Below are 18,412 nucleotides of genomic sequence, written 5' to 3'. Positions count from 1 at the left end.
TGAAAGGTGTGAGGTGCATTTTCCTACCCCATTTTGTCACGCAAAAATGCAAAATGAACTGCAAAATGCGAAATAGACTCTCAAACACAAATGTAGAGTTTATTTACCGACGCAACACTTTCTGGTCAGAATTATCCTGCGAGTTGTGCAATCCACAGAAAATTGATTAATTCTGCTGTAAATATTTGAGAAGCAAAAATGGACCCCATTATGCAGGAATATACTTAATATTCTGGTATCGGCATAAATGTGTTTTTAAATCAAATTTAGGATTATATTCACAATTTTAAAACCAAAATGTCATTTATATACTGCTTTTTCACCATTATAACAGTGAAATTTTATTTTATTTACTGCTTTTGAACCCGAAATGAACCAGAAATTAACTGTTTTTGTACCGAAATTTTGCTTTTTTTTATTTACCAAAAATATGTGCCTCTAATTTAGTCTATGTATTAGTAGATTTCTGATGTCTTCTTATTACTTTTGACTTGCAAAGAGAGCAAATTCATTTACTCGATTGGTGGCCAAACATGTTAATTGGTTGACTTTTGATGTCACCACCAAAGTTCCCAGGTTTGAGTCCTGGCCTGGCCATGGGTGTTCTTTGTGAACACTCATCCTCGTCATGAACCACAGAAAGTTGCAGAAAAGTGGTGCTAAATAACAAAAATACAAATTTAAAATACAGCAAACTAATTGAATGCTTCTATTTCAGGTTGCAGCAACCCTTAATAACCTGGCTGTTTTGTACGGAAAGCGAGGGAAGTATAAAGAAGCTGAACCTCTATGCAAGAGAGCTCTGGAGATTAGAGAGAAGGTTCTCGGGAAGGATCATCCAGATGTAGCTAAGCAGCTGAATAATTTAGCTTTGTTGTGCCAGAATCAGGTAAGAGATTCAAGTGTTACATGTAATAGTAATGCTTTTGTGGTTCATAACCTATAATGTACCAGACCGTCATAAAATATCTCTGTCATTGCAGACTAGGAATTAAGTCAGTATTTGTAGTCCTAAAGTGCATCACATATGTATCGCAAGTTGCCCATTTAGGTTTTTTTAATTACAAATATAAAATAAAAAATATAAAATTACTCATATTGTTATTGCAATATTAGCAATGTCAGTAATGATGGCCTAATATTACTTTAATAAGAAGGCTGATGCTGCATCTTACTCACTCCATGTACTGTATGCTAGAAAGGAACCTAACCTAATACAAATATTCTTACTTCCTACACGTTTAGAGTTGTACTTAACCTCCAAAATTTACTTAAATTATTTTACTTGATTCATCTTTTGGAAATAAAAATGCATTTATTAATTTTCATTTCATTTTATTTCTTTGTCCACCAGAGGACCAGTCCCATTTATGTCGAACATAATATACACAAAGACAATGCAATATAATGTTAAAATAATGATGTAACAACATACTATAAATGCAGTTAAAACTTACTTACACACAAATCCAATAAAATTGAATGTTTTACATAATTGTGCACCTAATACCATTATATGAATTGAAAAATATGTCCAAATAATGTACTAGATATAACTCATTAAACAATTCGTAAACTCACTATTGTGTGTAAATTTGAGGTTGAGAATGGCACGTTGAAAGGTAGTCTATACCTCACAAAACGTATTACGTGGAAGTTTATTTTCTCTGAAAGCTCAGAATATAGCCAATCTTGTCTTACTAATTTGTAGAAATATTATTAGATCATCAAAACACTTCTGTCTTTCAAGGTATTGAGACCAAAATGGCTTTTCCATTGCATTCTCCTAAGTCCTATGCTGAGGATTCTAGGTTGAACTGCAATATTCTAATATTGGATTAGTGTAACTTATATTCTGGTTCTGAAAAATTATACAAAAAAGTTTCTCGTGATAAAACCTACAAGGTACCTGATATAAGTACTTTTATCCACGAAACTTATTCTCTTTGCAGATAAAGTAAGTTTTTGTCTTGAGTATATATGTATTTGGCTTAAAAATCTTAGTACAAATCTATACAAATTGGTGTTGTTCAATTTTCTGTAGAATAATGCATTGAGTGGATGTATTCATGCTGTGTTGGCTTTATTAATAAATAATAAATTCTTGTGCATTTTTTAAGGGCAAATATGAAGAAGTAGAAAGGTATTACCAAAGAGCATTAGAAATTTATGAATCAAAACTAGGACCAGATGATCCCAATGTAGCAAAAACCAAAAATAATTTAGCATCCTGTTATTTGAAGCAAGGCAAATATAAAGAAGCCGAAATATTGTACAAACAAGTGTTAACAAGGGCACATGAACGGGAATTTGGAACAATTGATGGTAAGTGTAGAGAGCTACCTGGTGATTTTACCTTGGTTGTGAAAGGTGCAAGTACTTAAGAGGTACAATGCAACAGTTGAGACTTAGTGAGATGTTTAATGTCCTGCTCACTTCAAAACAGGTTTTTTTTTGTTTTGTTTTTTTACTTTTTCAGCTTCCCTTTCAACTTGAATATGTCACTGCAATGACATTTTCAAAAATATATGTTTTGCTGATTTTTAAGACTCTCAAATATTTGATCTGTAAGCATTTCATCCAAATATTTCTGTGAATTGAATTTGCTGTTGTCCAAAACACTTGTCATTGTTTCGTAGTGTTGAAAGCTTACTTCCCAGTACAAAAATCCATGCAAAATGGAATTCAACACTCGTAAAGATTAAAGTGAATAGTAGGAAATCTCACTTTTCAGAATTTGGAATTTTAAACAAAAAATATTTTTAAGATCATTGCTACCAAAATTATCCCAAGACCCAGTCAAGCTTTTCCCTTTCAGATTCCTTCCCTTCCATTCTCCATACATTCATAGTTATTAATCGAAGGAGGAATTTAAATAAGAAATTAAGTGTGTATCTGTGTTAGAAAGAAAACTAGATTTAATTGGAACACTCATTGGTGTGTACTCTTTCTATATGATATTCCACTTCCCTTCTTTTTCTTTTTATATATAAATTTACCATTCCAATTTTCAGATGTAGGAAGTAGAGTATGAGCAACAACATATTATTAATTATGGTATAGACATCAATATTCAAGCATTATCAAATGATGGGTTTGTGTTTAACAGTTTGTGAGAACAACATAGTGTTAGATGATTGAATTTTGTTAACACCTTGGGTTGTCCTCATTGTGCAAATTTTATTTTCTGTGCTCTCCTTGCACCAAACAACCATTGAAATCCAAACTTTAATAGGCCCTTCCCCTCTTCCTTGTCACAAGACAGATCAAACTCTTCATTTTGTTGAACAGGCACAGGAATTAGTGATTCACAATCTTGGAAGAACTAGAATATCACTCATTTGTGCATCCTATTGTCCTGAAAGACTTGGGAAACTTAGGGAAATTGGCCCATTGTTTGGTGGGAAAAGCCTCGCAGAAAAGTTGGAGAAGTTCACAAAATTACTCAGAAACCTAGAAAAGTGATGAAATCTAAAAGAAGGTTGTTAGTTGCAGTTATTTGGACTTTTTTCCTAATATTTGTAAACTAATTTGATGCGATGTATGCTTATAAGTAGAAAGTAGGTCTGAGGAGAATCAATATCGGAAAGTCTCATTTGGAATTTAATCATAGACACTTTTCTGGAGTTTTCGTGTGACTACCTTGTTACAATTTCCAAGCATCATTATTGGTGAGAACCTGTAAGCATATTGGCAGTGGTATCGGCTCAGCCCTAGTAAAAAATATTGAAATATGGTTTCATGTCTCCAGTCAAAGAAATCTACTGCAGACAGAGTTAATTAAATTATTTTTAAATAAAATTAAATTAAAGTGTTACAGAATGGTCTGGAAAAGTTGGGGAATTTATTTTAGAAAGATGAGCAGGAATTTTGTCACACTACCATCTTCTGGTGGTATAGATTTGTTTAGTACACGTAAGCCAGATATGCCTTTCATTAATTACCAATGTGGTGAAAAACTGTGGCTTTTAAATTCAATGAGAGTTAATGAGCACTAAACCTCCAAATTGGCATTGCATTATGTGCAATTTTATCATTTATTTGTTCGATAATTCATAATGTCTTATAAATACTGAGAGGGTGCAGGTGTTGGATATAACTTATCATCTTCACTTCTTTTTTTTTTGTGTTTGTATTTTACTATTTTTTGCCACGTCTGCCTCTTTAGGCTAATTTCAGTGATGAAGATGAATGGTGATTACAATCAATTGATGGACACTTAAATAGGATACCTGATTACCTTCTGTGGCAAGATAATGATTCAACATCATACACAAATTATTTCCTTGTTTTGATGTTAATAGGTCAACCTGCATCAAAGATTGTCAATGTTCAGTTTTTGTTGTGGTCCAAAGTACCTTGTTTGTTTTATTATTTGTCCCTTTTCAATGTTCCAACCTTCATGGATTTTTTATGCATGATTCATTGGTAGGTTCTTGGGTTTTCGTATGTTGTGGTTACATGTGAAAATTTGTTTATAAACTTGAGTCATGTCACATATCAAAGGTACCTTAGAGTAGTAGATGTACAAGTTTTTTTTTTTTGTGACTGGAAGTTAGAGATGGCTTATAAAGAGCTAGATATGATTTGCTGATGGAATTGTTTGTTTATAATTCTTCAAAGCAAGCAATGTGTACATACAAGAAAAATAATAATTATTTTTGAGAATCAATTTCTGTAACAAATTTAGGAGTTTGGATCATGATATTCACAACCATGTAATTGGAAAAACATATTCAAAATTTCTGAATTGAATTTTGGATTCAAATTTAACATATAAAATGACATTTGTTTTGGTGTCGTTACAGTGAATAAAATCCCAAAGTTTAATTTGGAATCTTTACACTCATTACACAAAAGAAAAATTTCCATCTTGTTAAGTACAGTGGAACCTCCATTTTTACATTTTTCAGGAGACCAGGATGATAAGAATGTAAAATTCAGGAAAATTATAAACTTTGAAACATTTTATAATGGCTTTATTGGGACTATGAGGATTGAATGTATAATGTGAGAGAATGTAAAATTGAAGTTCCACTTATCACCATTGCAAAATAGATGCAATATTGTGAAGTTTATTTATATTGTTTACAAATTATATTTTTCATCCTGCATTTCACTGCAGATGCAATCAATGTTCCAGCCTCCCTGATGATAGAGTAGTAATGCTCTCACCTTGTATTGAAGGGGTCTTGGGTTCAATTCCTGGTGGAGGTACATTGCACAGTGGTTCGGATCCCACTTTAAACTGTCCAATCATGATTTGCCTATCTGAGCATAAAGTGGACTTGAAAAGACATTCAAATAATCAATGTTCCAGAACTTAACATGACTCGCAGGATAATTAAGCACATGAAAGTGTTGTATCAGTAAATAAATCGTATGTTTTGTGGTTGAGTTGATTTTGTATCTAGAATATAATTTTGTGACAAAATGTGTTACGGAAATGCACTTCTCACCTTTTGAAATTACCTAAAACAAACATCTAATTGTAATCTTGCATCTCGTATTTCCCATCAAAAAATAAACCGTACCCTGTGGCCGAGTGGTTAGCACATTGCGCTGCGATGCCAAGGGTCTCGGGTTCGAATCCCGCTCAGGCTTGGTTGTTTGTGAAAGTCCATTCATCAATTTCATCATTCATCCCCTTCTTCGCAAATTAGCCAAGAGGCACAAAACTCGAAGCAAAATAAAACTAAATTAATCTATCAATCAACCATCAAAAAATAAATACATGTGTGCCACACTGCTAATGAAATCTACTTTATACCAAGTTCTCACAGAGTATGTTTTACATCATGGCATTTGTGAGATGTGCTGTAGGCATATCAGAGTAGGATGTTACATAAAGAAGCATACATCATACATACATGTATTTGGTAGGGTCAATAAATAACCGGATTAATGCCATGAAAAAGTGAAATTAAGTGACAGAGGGATGAAACTTACAGCATATGCAGGCCAGGCTGGGGTACGCCACATGTCTGCAACACGAGTTCCAGACCGCATTGCTAGGTGGCAGCACTGGCAGGGAAGGGAGGTCGTGTGTGCAGTTTGCCTCCAAGGTGCCAGTCAGTGATTCAGTGAGGTGAGTCATGGCATTCACAGTGTCAGGTGCCACAAAGGAGGTTCAGCGATCCATGATACAATTTTTGACGGCAGAAGGCAACACCATAGTGAAGGTGTTCATAAACAATAGTGCATGCTGTACCATAACTATTGCCAAGTTCGGTTGCAATCTGCAAACTAATCCCCCGACACTGCTGTGTGAGGTCATCAACAGCAGAAATGGACTCATCCTTAATGGCATACTCCCCTGCTTTGTTGAGGCACCTGACACTGTGAATGCCATCACTCACCTCTCTGAATGACTGACTGGCGCCTTGGAGGCAAATTGCACATACACAATCTCCCTTCCCTGCCAGTGTTGCTACCTAGCGATGTGGTCTGGAACTTGTCTTGCAGACATGTGGCATACTCCAGCCTGGCCTGCATGTTCCGTAAGTTTCATCGCTCTGTCACTTTATTTCGCTTTTTCACGGCATTAATCCGGTTATTTATTGACCGTACCAAATACTAGGTGCACCTATTTTTTTCATATATATGCAGTCAGTAATTACACGATTAATTGGTCATGAACTATATCCCATTTTCCTTACATTCAATACAATGGCTCAAATAATAGAGGGTTTATTATTACTAGGGCAGGCCAGACACAAAACTCATGCTAGGCTGTAGTTTGGGCAGCCTTGATACATACAGTGGAACCTCGATTTTGGTTTTCAGGGAAGCAAGCCAAGGAAACTAAAAATAAGAGAAAATGTAAAATCGAGGAAATTTTATTAACATTTTGCTGTGTTGGGATCATCAAGAGAGAATGTATAATATGGGAAAATGTAAAATCTGGGAACGTAAAATCAATGTTCCACTGTAGTATATACTGTACATGCATAAACATGTCCACACATGCAGACAGAGAAAGCTTGGAGTAATTTTGTTCCATTGTTTCCAGTTTCTCGAAATTATACTGTAGTTACCAGTACATGGATGTGTCAATCCATTCTCATGTTATAAGAGACGTAACAATTCCTTTTTGGACAAATATATTAACATTTCTATAATCTGTTATATGCTTTACACATTAGAAGCAATTGAAGGTTGACCAGTTTCATATTACAATAATAATTTATTTAACTCTTAATATTTGTAACGGAAGTATTTGTGCACTTGTGTAAGTAGAGAAACAGATGTGTGTATATGTCTTATTCTACCTTGGTTAATGATGTCCCAGTGATTTTTTTCTGATTTTTTTTTGTAAAAATAAATAGTATATGTTGAATATGTTGGAAGAATTGGTTGTGTAGTTGCAGCTCATGATTAAGCAAAACAGAATGGTGTTGTTGGTATTAGCATTGTACTTGGGAAGATGGTGTAGTGAGGCCTGTACTCCACAGGGGACAACAAACCCATCTGGCAAGTGGCAGAGGAGAGGGAGGAAAATAAACATAAGAATAAGGACAATGTCCCGTACGGAGAGTACGGAGGATGGCATAAAGCAGCCAAAGTAGACTCTCCAACTGTAACCACTACCCTGAAGAACCTTGGAGCTTTGTATCGGCGCCAAGGGAAATACGAGGCAGCTGAGACGCTAGAGGATTGTGCCCTAAGGTCCAGGAAAGAGGTGAGCTCTAAAACCAAAAGCGTAGTAACCTTTAAAGTCATAACACTTCCTAGGATATCTCTGTCATTCGTACTGGAGAAATGTAGTTGCTAGTAGTCCTTCGCTGCTTGTCGCAAACATTAATCTTTTTACCAGCGGAAAGCTTAATGTTCGCATACAAAATTGGCTGTTTCAACTATATTTTATTGCAAGCTTTCCTGCACTGAAGATATTAGTAACAGAGTGTGGAGTCTCTTTGTTCTGCATGAAACGTTTGTTCGTAGTGCCTGTTCATTATTCGGTTCTTCCAGGTAACGTAGGCCCTTCTTGAATCCATGTCTTGTTTGAAGTATTTAGTTGAAATGCTCTGTTACTAGTTTTCATTACTTTTAATTTATGTAGAGCTGTGAAGAAAATATTGTATTTCCACGTAAGGAATTTATTCCAGAATTGACAATAAATTAAAAGGTTAATCTTTTTTAGATGCGACAATAAATGTTTTTTAAATTGAGCAACTTGAAGTGTCATGTGAGACTTGCACGAGCAATCATTTTTGTAAATTTGATATTCCAAATTCTTTAAAAGAAAATAATCTTTCTTCCTTCTAGAGCATTCAATTCAATCTTTGTGTGATTTGCTTCTGCTGTTATCTAGATATCCATGATAGAAAATAGTCTAATGCTGCCACGAGACTTCTCATATCTTGACAACAGCAAAATCAAACCATAGGAAGATCGACTTCAAGAACCTGGAAGGAATTCCAAACACATGTAATTTTTAGAATTGGGAATATTCTAGGGGTGTTTTTTGAAAGGAGAGGAATTTTCAAGAAGGGCTTTGCTGGTATAGGCCAGAAGTCTCATGTAGCCTTAATATGGTTGCGTTTAGAATGGAGAAGGTCAGCAATGAGAATTTGAGCTTGCAGTTGATACATATTGCACACTTGGCAAGTAGGGTCCTGGATTAAGCCATGCATACGATTTACAACTACAGTGAATTGAACACAAACATGCATAATTTCAAACCCAGGCTGTTCATTTCTAACTAAAGCACATTCCAGGCCACCTTGCATCTTGTACTGTCTTTATATGCATGTAGAAGAATCTAGAAGAACCAAGGTTTATGCTGAAAACAATAATCTTGGCTTTTCACACATGTTTGTTCTTATCGTTCATTCAGTTTCATCATTAAGATTGAAAATGTATAGGCAAAGAAATAAAAATACAATATATACCCAAGCCGTATATACCAAGCATTTTTAAAAACAGAGGCAGGTTTTTATTTCATACGGCCATAGACTTAGCAACTACAGTTCATTTGACTAATGCTAACACAGACTAAACACAAGGGCTCTCTTAACATACCTAAAATACTCTGCAACTAAATTTAATTTTCCTCCAGTTTCCTATATCTATTATTGTAAATAGATAAAAACTCAATAACTTACTCAAAAATTAATTTTACTCATTTTCTCATTTTGACTGCTGATTCAATTTGTTGTCCGATTTTATTTTTGCTTTACCTATGCAAGTAACATCAAATCATAGAAGCCACTTACAGGTAATAATCGAGCAATTGAAAGAAATGTTGGAAGAGGAAATTCATAAGCAGCTTGGTTTCTTAGAAATACCTAGATATTTCTAGTCCAAGTGTGTCTAAAATGCACTAATGCCAATCCATGGTGCTAACCAAATGAAGCATGGACTGCCTGCATAAAATGCAGAGAATGTGTGGAACTTCACCTCCACATATTCTCCATCACAGCTTCTACTTGTGTGTTAGTTTCACATGCAGGTATCTTCTCATTTGTTTGGATATATCCACGAGGGCTCTCAAAGAATTGAATTTGCATTCTATTACTTTAATGGTCCATTACAATGTATTCCTGAATTCCAAAGGCATCCCCAAACTCTTATATCCAAAAGTGCTGTAATACCGAAACTCATGAAGCATTTAACCTCAAAAAATAATCCTGTGGTGCCAAATGCACAGATTAATTTTATGTTCAGTAATATTTCAGTGAAAAGTGTTTTTCATGACTTTGTACAGCTTCAATAATGAATTACAAATTTTGGAGAAAGTTAATGGAAAATTGTGGTTTGACTAAGTTGCTTTGCGCTTTCTAGATATATCACATGATATAACTTGATGCAAAAGTCAGAACTTGACTTCATTGCTTATTGTGGCACAATGCCGGGGTCTCAGAATTTAAGCCATGATTGGGTCACAGATTTCCACTAATTTTTCTAATACTTGTATGAAATTGTTTTGCGAAGGAAATGGAAACTTAAATTTCCTTAAATGTGCTTCTGTTGATCTGTCAGCATGTAAACACACACACATTATTATCAACAATAATATTTGGTCAGGACTATATATGCTTAATGTATGCACATTGCTATCAATTATTGTTCAAACTCCATATTTCAGATTGTGTAATATCTTTCAGTGGGTGTCAGTAATAGAAACTTTTTTTTTTCAATGAACCATAAAAGAAGATGCAGAAAAGTGTTCAGTAGTTCCAGAGTCACATTACATGTTACCTGTCTATTCTGTAACTTCTACTACCTGTTTATTCTGTACCTTGTTTTAATTTTTTTTCTGACTGGTGTGGTTATTTCAATTTACAAGATATTTGACATTTATTTTTGTTCTTTTTTTTTTTTTTTTTTTACTATGTTTTCTACACTACTGTTAGATAAAGTGATGCCCGATACGGTATGTGCTACATTGAACAAGAGTGTACTTTAAATGTTAGTTCAATGATGAAAGAGCAAGAAATGTGCAAAGAGTCTGTATTGATTGAACAGAACTGACATTTGTATACTTGCATCATTTCGTGGAAACTAAATATTCCACTTTCAGGAAATGATGCTATTTCATAACAACATTTTTAAGAAAGTTGTTTCAGTTTTGTTTCAAATATCAGTGAAATGTGTTCATGTCGTGAATTTAACTATACTTTTTATTTCTTTAAGAAATATCTGTTCATTTCTCGGAATAGTTTTAATTTTCTTACAATCCACCTATGGTCATTCGTATTTTCTGAGGTTTTCTACTTGCTGGTGTCTGGTGAAAGTCTAAATGTGTAGTGCTTTTTCAAAGACAAAATCTATTATGTTTTCTTAAAGTTTGAATTGTTGTTTGAAGCTCACTTTATGCACAGGTAGGCTAATTGGGATGAGACCAACACTTTAAAGTGCAAATCTGAAGCAATATGAGCCTCCACCAGGTATCCAACCTGGGATCCTTTGATTACAAGGTGACAAATGTCTCCACTGCACGATCAGGGAGGCACTTATTCACTTGGTTATGTACATTGATTAAGGACGTTAGGTAACCATATAAGTAACTTAAGTTATTGAAGCAACATGTGCAAGTTTGTATTGTAGATTAGTAAAATATTGATTATCAGTATTTGTAAATTTTATATCTCAGTAGTTTTATCACTATCAGCAAAAATTTCATATCGGTCCATCCATAAACTTTACATTCTTTACAAAACCATGACATATGAATTATGTGTTTACATTCACAAAACAACAAAGTGATGGAATTTTTCCCTAAATTACAGGCCATTTGCAGATACATATATATCAGATTAGTAAAGTTACCAATGAGTTTATTGATATGCCTTTATCCTAGTGATGTATTCTGAAAATGTGATGTTTGACCACAACAATTCTTATTTATTGCATATATATTTATTATATATTAGATATAATAGAAATAAAATACCCAATGCAGGCATACAAGTAAAATACAGACAGAAGTCTGACATCTTCAAATTTTCCGGCAATTTCTATATGGTAAACCAGATAGGAAGAGTACGCCACTGCTATAACGATCTGACACCAAACAGGTTACAGATTAATCTGCCCCATCCTTACAATGTATGTAATTTGAACCCAGCTGAAATTGAAGATTACTCTCTCCAAGCATGTCATGATTGTGCTGCAACTTAAGTTCATTTCCTACTAACTTATACATAATACATACTAACTTATACATAATACATACTAACTTGTACATAGTACAAAGTCTGTCATAATATCTAACAGTTGCCTTGCAGAGGGTAATTTCTTTCAAGAGTGTTGTCATCACAAGCTGTCAAACACACATGAATTAACAAAGTAATTTAAGATAGTTGACTAATGAACACAAAATGTAGAAAATCTACTGTTCTCAATTTTACCGGACATAGGCACAGTATCACCTGGCTTTCAATTTTTCAGAGCAGGCATGTTTTCAAGAAGAAGCTTGCCATGAAAGCATTTTATAGTAAAATGTTTAAAACAGAAAAACGGATGCTACCACACTTGAAATGATACTTTAATATCGTGAAAAACTTCATATGCCTCATGCCTTGTGTCATTAAATTAGTATCATATTATTCACAATGTTTTTTTTTAAATCAAATTTTACATATATGTTTGGATATGCTTGAATACATAAATGTGATTAATAAACCTTTATTATCCTCCAAATCTTACTTTTCCATATATGTATAAGACCACACCCTGCATAATCCGTGGATGTTCTTTTACCTGCTTTATTGTGGTATTTTTTTGTTGTTAAATGAAGTACAGAAATATGTAAATTTATCCAACCAACACACGACTTAATTTGAGTTGAAAATGTAAGATAAATTGTCTAAGTGAGCAATATTTTTATTTTAAAATATGCAAATAGTTCAGGAACTGTTGTTAATATTTAATTATGCTCTCTAAATGAAAATGAAAATTTCATGAAGGCCACGATTACTTTTGGACCTCCTTAATAGCATACATAGTGGTTAATGCTATTGTCTTGTCAAAGGTGGTCGGTTACATTGGAGGCACAGTGCACAGTGATTCATGTCCCACTCTAAACTGTAGGTCCACTCCTAATTACCATATGTGCTCGCAAAGTAGGCCTAAACCTAATTTTTCTGCTAAGATTTCGTCGAACAATTGATGGAAGGTTCGATTGAGCAAAAACAAGGGTGATAGTTTGTCCATATCTGGTGAAAACTGTGGTAGATTCTCTACATTTACAAAAAGCAACAGTCTGTATTTAGTAAGCATTTTTCTGTGTTTTTCATTGCAGGCTCTGGACATTGTGAAGCAGGCCAAAGTAGCACAGATTCTGGGATCGGAAACAGTCACAGACAAGAGGAGGAGTTCTGCTGGGAAAGACCGGAGTAGGCGGGGTTCACGAGAATCACTAGAATCTGTACAGTATGACACCGGGGATGAGGTAAGAAAGAAGTTCAACTCTTTTCTTTACTAGTTTTAGTATCTTGAACATCTCTGCAGCTGGCAGACATCCTGGAAATGTCATGGACTGTAATGCATTATATACAGAATTGTTTCGTAATTCCACATCCATGTGTAAGTTCTGGATCCAACCTATGACTGCAACCGTTATAAGATCTAAAATGAGGTAAGAGAAACATTATGATGACCGTGCAAGTAAGCATAAAATGTACTGCATTACTCCATATGTGAATGAGAATTCCTTCTTTCTATTTATCTTGTATGTGATTTGGTCGCGACAGAAATGTTTTTGTATCACCACTGAAATTTCAGTCATTACATTTTAGTTTGCAGTTTCATATTGTCCAGCATTCATCCATGTTGCTCATAGTACGAACAATGAGATAAAAGGTAAAGTTATTTCCTTCTGTGGTAGACTTGACTCATCTTTTATGGGCATCATGTTTTAAACTTCGAAAGCTCATAAATGTAATTTACATTGATGTGAAATGAATTTGCTTGATTGGTTGTGGTAAATATTAGGGACATACTCTCAAGAGAATATTTTGTGGCTTTTTTAAAATGCTGTATAATTCCCTGTGCTGGAAGGAATATATTTTTTGTTTCTTCAGATAATAAGGAAACTGCATTTAACTTTGGAGACGAGACAATCCTGAAGTCATAAACTTGTCTGTTAAACATCAGAGAAAGTTTTACACATGTTTATAGTTTTCCAGTGCTGCATGCTACCTGAGAAATAATATTCATTCCATCTGATCCTTATCTTGCCACTGTAGAAATGGGGCTGAGTGATTTCTGAAATGGATAGCTGAAATCAGGGTCATCACTTCTTTTGATACTTTATATACGTAGTTGAGTGCCTCCCCGATGGTGCAGTGGTAGCGTCGTCGCCTTGTAATCAAGGAGTCCCGGGTTCGATACCCGGTGGAGGTACAAGTGGTTCGGATCCCACTTTAAACTTTAGGTCCAGTCCCGATTAGCCTGACTGTGTATAAAGTGGACTTAAAACACCAAATCAATCAATTTATATAGTTGAGCTTTCCTGCAAGGTATGCTAAATGTCAACCAGCCTTTTGGTGAAGCCAGAATGTTCTAGACATTATGCCATGTTTGAAATCGGCAGCAGCAAGTTGCAAAATGCAACAGTAGTTTTTGGTTTGGCACCTACCACACCTGTCAAATCAAATCGGTTAGTTTATAATTCTAAGCCTTGTAAACTTGATGGAAGGTTTGCATGTTACCTTGAAAATTTCAAATGGATGAGATTATTGGTCATTTGAAATTTCCTTTTGTATTTCTTGGGTCAGTCAGTTTTATACTTGGCTAACGTCATAGAGAATATTAGTGTAAAAGAATGCTGAAATTCTTGAGAGGAACAGGAATTCTTCAGCCTGGATTCATAGCACTTACCAATTTATGTCCTTGCACTATCAAAACAATGTATTGGCAGATTTTTGAAGCTTTATGCTAACAAAAGGGTTTAACCAAGGCATGTCTCTGCAAAAAATTAAGGAATATTTTTAAAACTTCAGACTGAATTACATTCCTTGTTGTTTGAGTTTGAGAGCCTCGGTTGTCTAGTCGGTAGGGTGTTTGACTGCCATGCAGGAGACCCAGATTCGATTCCTGGGGTGCTTCATGTAAGGTCGTGATTTTTCCAGCCTTGTCCCTGCATAAAGCGGCTCTGGGGCTCTCACAGCCTCAAATCAATGGAAACTTGGGGGCAACCCTGGGGGATGAAGATGGGTTGACCATGGTGCTGATCACATCACCTCCAAATCGAGAATGTATGTGGCCCTACCCTCACATCCCCTAAATGTGCCTTCATAGCACGGTGCTATATACATGGGAAACTTTACCTTTACCTTCTTTGAGTTGTAAGTTTTTGTTTCAAAGTCCTCTTTTATGCACAGATAGACTAATTGGGACTGGGCCTACAGTTTAAAGTGGAATCCGAACCACTGTGTGCCTTCAGTAGGTATGAACCTGGATATTCCTTGTTGTGTGAGCTCAAGAATTGTAGAAATGTATACCTAGTGAGAGTAATTGTAATTCATTGAATACCATGTATTCTCTCTGTGTCTGTCTGATGTGAAAAATTTGATCTGTAGTTGATCTGTTACGTTTAAATCCACATTGATAATCACCTATAATTTCATTAGCATATGGGGTTAGTCTTGTTAGAAGAATGTTGGATAATATTTTATATGTTGTTGAGAGTAGAGAAATTCCATGGTAATTATTGCAGTTCATTTTATCACCTTTTTTAAACACGAACAATTATGGATTCTTTCCACTGTTGAGGAATTTCTTCTTTATTCCATATGACATTAGTTATCAAACAATGGCTTACTTTTTCTTGGTTTATGGTATCCTATACTTTCTTTAGCTGCTGATTCTATTGCATTACGTATGTGCTCCCAATTCTTATATAAGTCTGTTTCATTTATATTCTCATCATCATTTATATCCTGCAAAACATCAAATCTATTTGACAGTTTAATTTGATAATCTTAATTCTTTCATCAACAAATTTTCCTGTATTAAATTGTAGAACTTCTAGATTTTGTTGCTTATGATTTATCACTGCGAGTCTTTCTCTTAATTTAGCAATTACTAAATAATGATACTGGCACAGTCAGCACCTCTAGGTGAACGAACGTCAATTATACTAGTATGCCTTCTTTTATCAATGAGAATATGATTTATCTGATTATGAGTTTTACCATCTGGAGAAGACCAGGTATATTTATGGATATCTTTATGTTTAAAAGTTGTACTTTTCAATATTAAATTCTTTGATGTTGCAAAAGTAATTAATCTTATACCATTATCATGGGTGGGGGGGAACGTGCAACAATCATTTCTGTTAAATACATGTGTTAACAACAATGTGAAAAAAGAAAATCTGAATTCTAGTCAAAAATAGCGAAGTTATAACGTAAAAACTATGACCTTGACAAAGGATCTCGATCGATCTTAGGCATCCGAGGTTACCTAAGAGCATCTTGATCGTCGATCGGGCATCTAAAGGTTAAGTAGATATGATAGTATGAACATACACTAATATTAGTATGGTTGTAAAGCCACATATTAGTATCATAGATGATGTCATCAAGGTGTGAGTGCCTTAAAATGCTTCATGAGGAGAACAGCAGCATTGCATGCAATGACTTTCCAAGTAACAGCTTATTGCAAATTAAAATTGATACTTATATGCAGTATATTTATTTAACTTACTTAAAACTATAAGTGAAATATAGAATGAGAAAGTTGAAACCAGCGTTTGCAAGTGGCATGTGGATTGTCGTCATTTTGCATAATTTAGACCCTTTTTGTATATGCTATTGCCTGCCTACCTGTTATTAAAGGCCATTTACCAGTTTTGAGAAAGAAAAATCCATGTCTTTTACTTCAAGGTTTCTTCATTTTCATATTACTACAGTCTTTTTACTCTTTTGAGTTTAAAGTTCATATTTTGCTAAATGCATATGAATGTATGTGCAAATACTCATTTGGGAAGATTCCTTGCATACTTTTAGTGCCTATGAATTCACCTCTTACTCATGAATGTGTACATGTTTCAACCACTTGAATATCTTATTGGTGAAATGTCAATTGCTTTGACACTTGAAGGTATTAATGGCTATGTATAGAAATATTAAAACATCCTTTTGGTTTTATTTGATTAAAAGGAATGGTCCAAAGTCATTAAATTTAAATGCAGGATCTTGCAGATTTTTCAGTACTGTCTGGAAAATAATCATCTATGCACACTTGCACAAATCTTGACACGGCCTAGTGTTTGAATATTGATTACATGATCATGTTTTGACAGCCTGTGCATATTGACCCCTGCCTCTCAGTCACGTAGGTTATGAATTAGTATTATGTTTCAGCTTACACGTTGCATGAAGTGTGGTAGGTAATCTGTATTTTCCAGGATTCCTGTCTCAGGCATTTTCAGGATTGTGTCTGCTTCTTGACTTATTCTTTCCTCCACAAACTTCAACTTGTATTTTAATTATATAAAAATGAAACCAGTTGACTTAAACCTTATTTGGTAGATAAAAATTTGAGTTAAGGAAACAAAGTTGCAGTTTTATGAAGCTAATGTTTTGTTTTAGCAGTTAAACATAAGGATGGAAATGAATAATTGTAGGAATATAAACTTTGTTTTAACAATAACACTGAAAAGTTAAGAGCAAAATAAAGTGTATAAATATGGTCCAAAATGCTAGCAGGTTTTAGGTGTTTCAGAATCATGAAATAATGCAATATGTTCTCCTCAAACTAGAACTGTAGCTATTTTATGTAGTCAAATGCTGCTTGAGGTACTGAACACGTTGAGCAGTCAACTGACAATATATTTAGAAAAGGTTGCAAGTTTGAGCCATGACCTTAGTTTCACTTGTCATTTCATCCTCATTGTCATGATCAGCCGAAAAGTGATACAAAATAAGAAAATACAATGGCCTAGGTTGGGGCACAGCAAGTAATCAACATCCAAAGCCATCTCCATTCAGTTATTCAAGCATTTCCCTGTGAAATAATGAACTTTCTGCCACTTTACATAATTAAGATCCAGTTTCAACTAAGACTATGATAGAATTGGAACTATTTCTTTTCAATATACGGTAGATATTAACCATCAGTTTACCTGAACCATGTTTGACCCAAGTTGTTGATGTTTCCATGCTTGCCAAATGTTGACCTTTTTAGCAAAAACCACATGACGTTACAGCTACTTTCTGACAACCCCACATTGTGGGGAAGCCAGGCTACAGAGAAGCTCCACAGAATTGAAAGCACTGTGGAAAATGGTCTTCTTTAATAAGAAAGGGAAAATATGATTAAATTTCAAAGTGGCAACATAAGTGCTGCTCCTGTGCTTTCCACGTCCCCTTTACTGCCCAACAGACATTTTCTATTGGTACGGAAAGTAGAGATATCACTAGGTAACAGGTTAGACCAAATGCGGTTTAGCTCCGATGTCCCTTTCAACTGTACTTCATGATCCATGGTCTGCCGTCATGTGGATATTGCACAGCTTTGACCACAAACACAACCTCGTAATGTAAACTAACTACCAAATCACATCCACATGCGATCGAGACAAGGAATTACAAAGAGGAAGAATGACCTTTTCAAAATTTGAAACTGGCTGAAAATAACTTGTAGGCGGTGTGAGCCAAAGATGACGACTCTGACAACGACTGAACCTTAAACTAATAAGATGCAACAAACAGAAATTTCCGTTTCTAAGAAGGAGTTCACATGTAATCATTGCTTCCATAATCAGCATATTAAACTGTGATTTATAATGTACAAGGCATTGTTCTGCTAAATAATTGTTCTTTTAAAGAAAAGGTTAATTACCTCAGAAAGTACTAACAGATCCCCTTGCTATTTCCCCACCAAATAAAAATTACACCTACCTCTCTCTCTCTCTCTCTCTCTCTCTCTCTCTCTCTCTCTCTCTCTCTCTCTCTCT

General features: G+C 34.8%; 1 protein-coding gene across 8 annotated transcripts in view; it reads left to right on the top strand.

The window, feature by feature from the left end:
- Klc (kinesin light chain) overlaps positions 1 to 18,412 on the top strand; it is a 108,554-nt gene that overhangs the window by 76,985 nt on the left and 13,157 nt on the right. For all 8 annotated transcript variants that reach the window (XM_083112021.1, XM_083112019.1, XM_083112027.1 and 5 more), the window contains 4 exons: positions 719 to 889; positions 2,121 to 2,325; positions 7,455 to 7,681; positions 12,749 to 12,898. In XM_083112021.1, coding sequence (XP_082968147.1) covers positions 719 to 889; positions 2,121 to 2,325; positions 7,455 to 7,681; positions 12,749 to 12,898 — 753 coding nt within the window. The remainder of the gene's footprint in view (positions 1 to 718; positions 890 to 2,120; positions 2,326 to 7,454; positions 7,682 to 12,748; positions 12,899 to 18,412) is intronic.

This window comes from Lepisma saccharinum, chromosome 25 (genome assembly GCF_977018435.1).
Source record: "Lepisma saccharinum chromosome 25, izLepSacc3.1, whole genome shotgun sequence".
Classification (NCBI taxonomy): Eukaryota; Metazoa; Arthropoda; class Insecta; order Zygentoma; family Lepismatidae; genus Lepisma; species Lepisma saccharinum.
The sequence above is the reverse complement of the archived record's forward strand: the minus strand, read 5'-3'. Positions and strand labels throughout refer to the sequence as shown.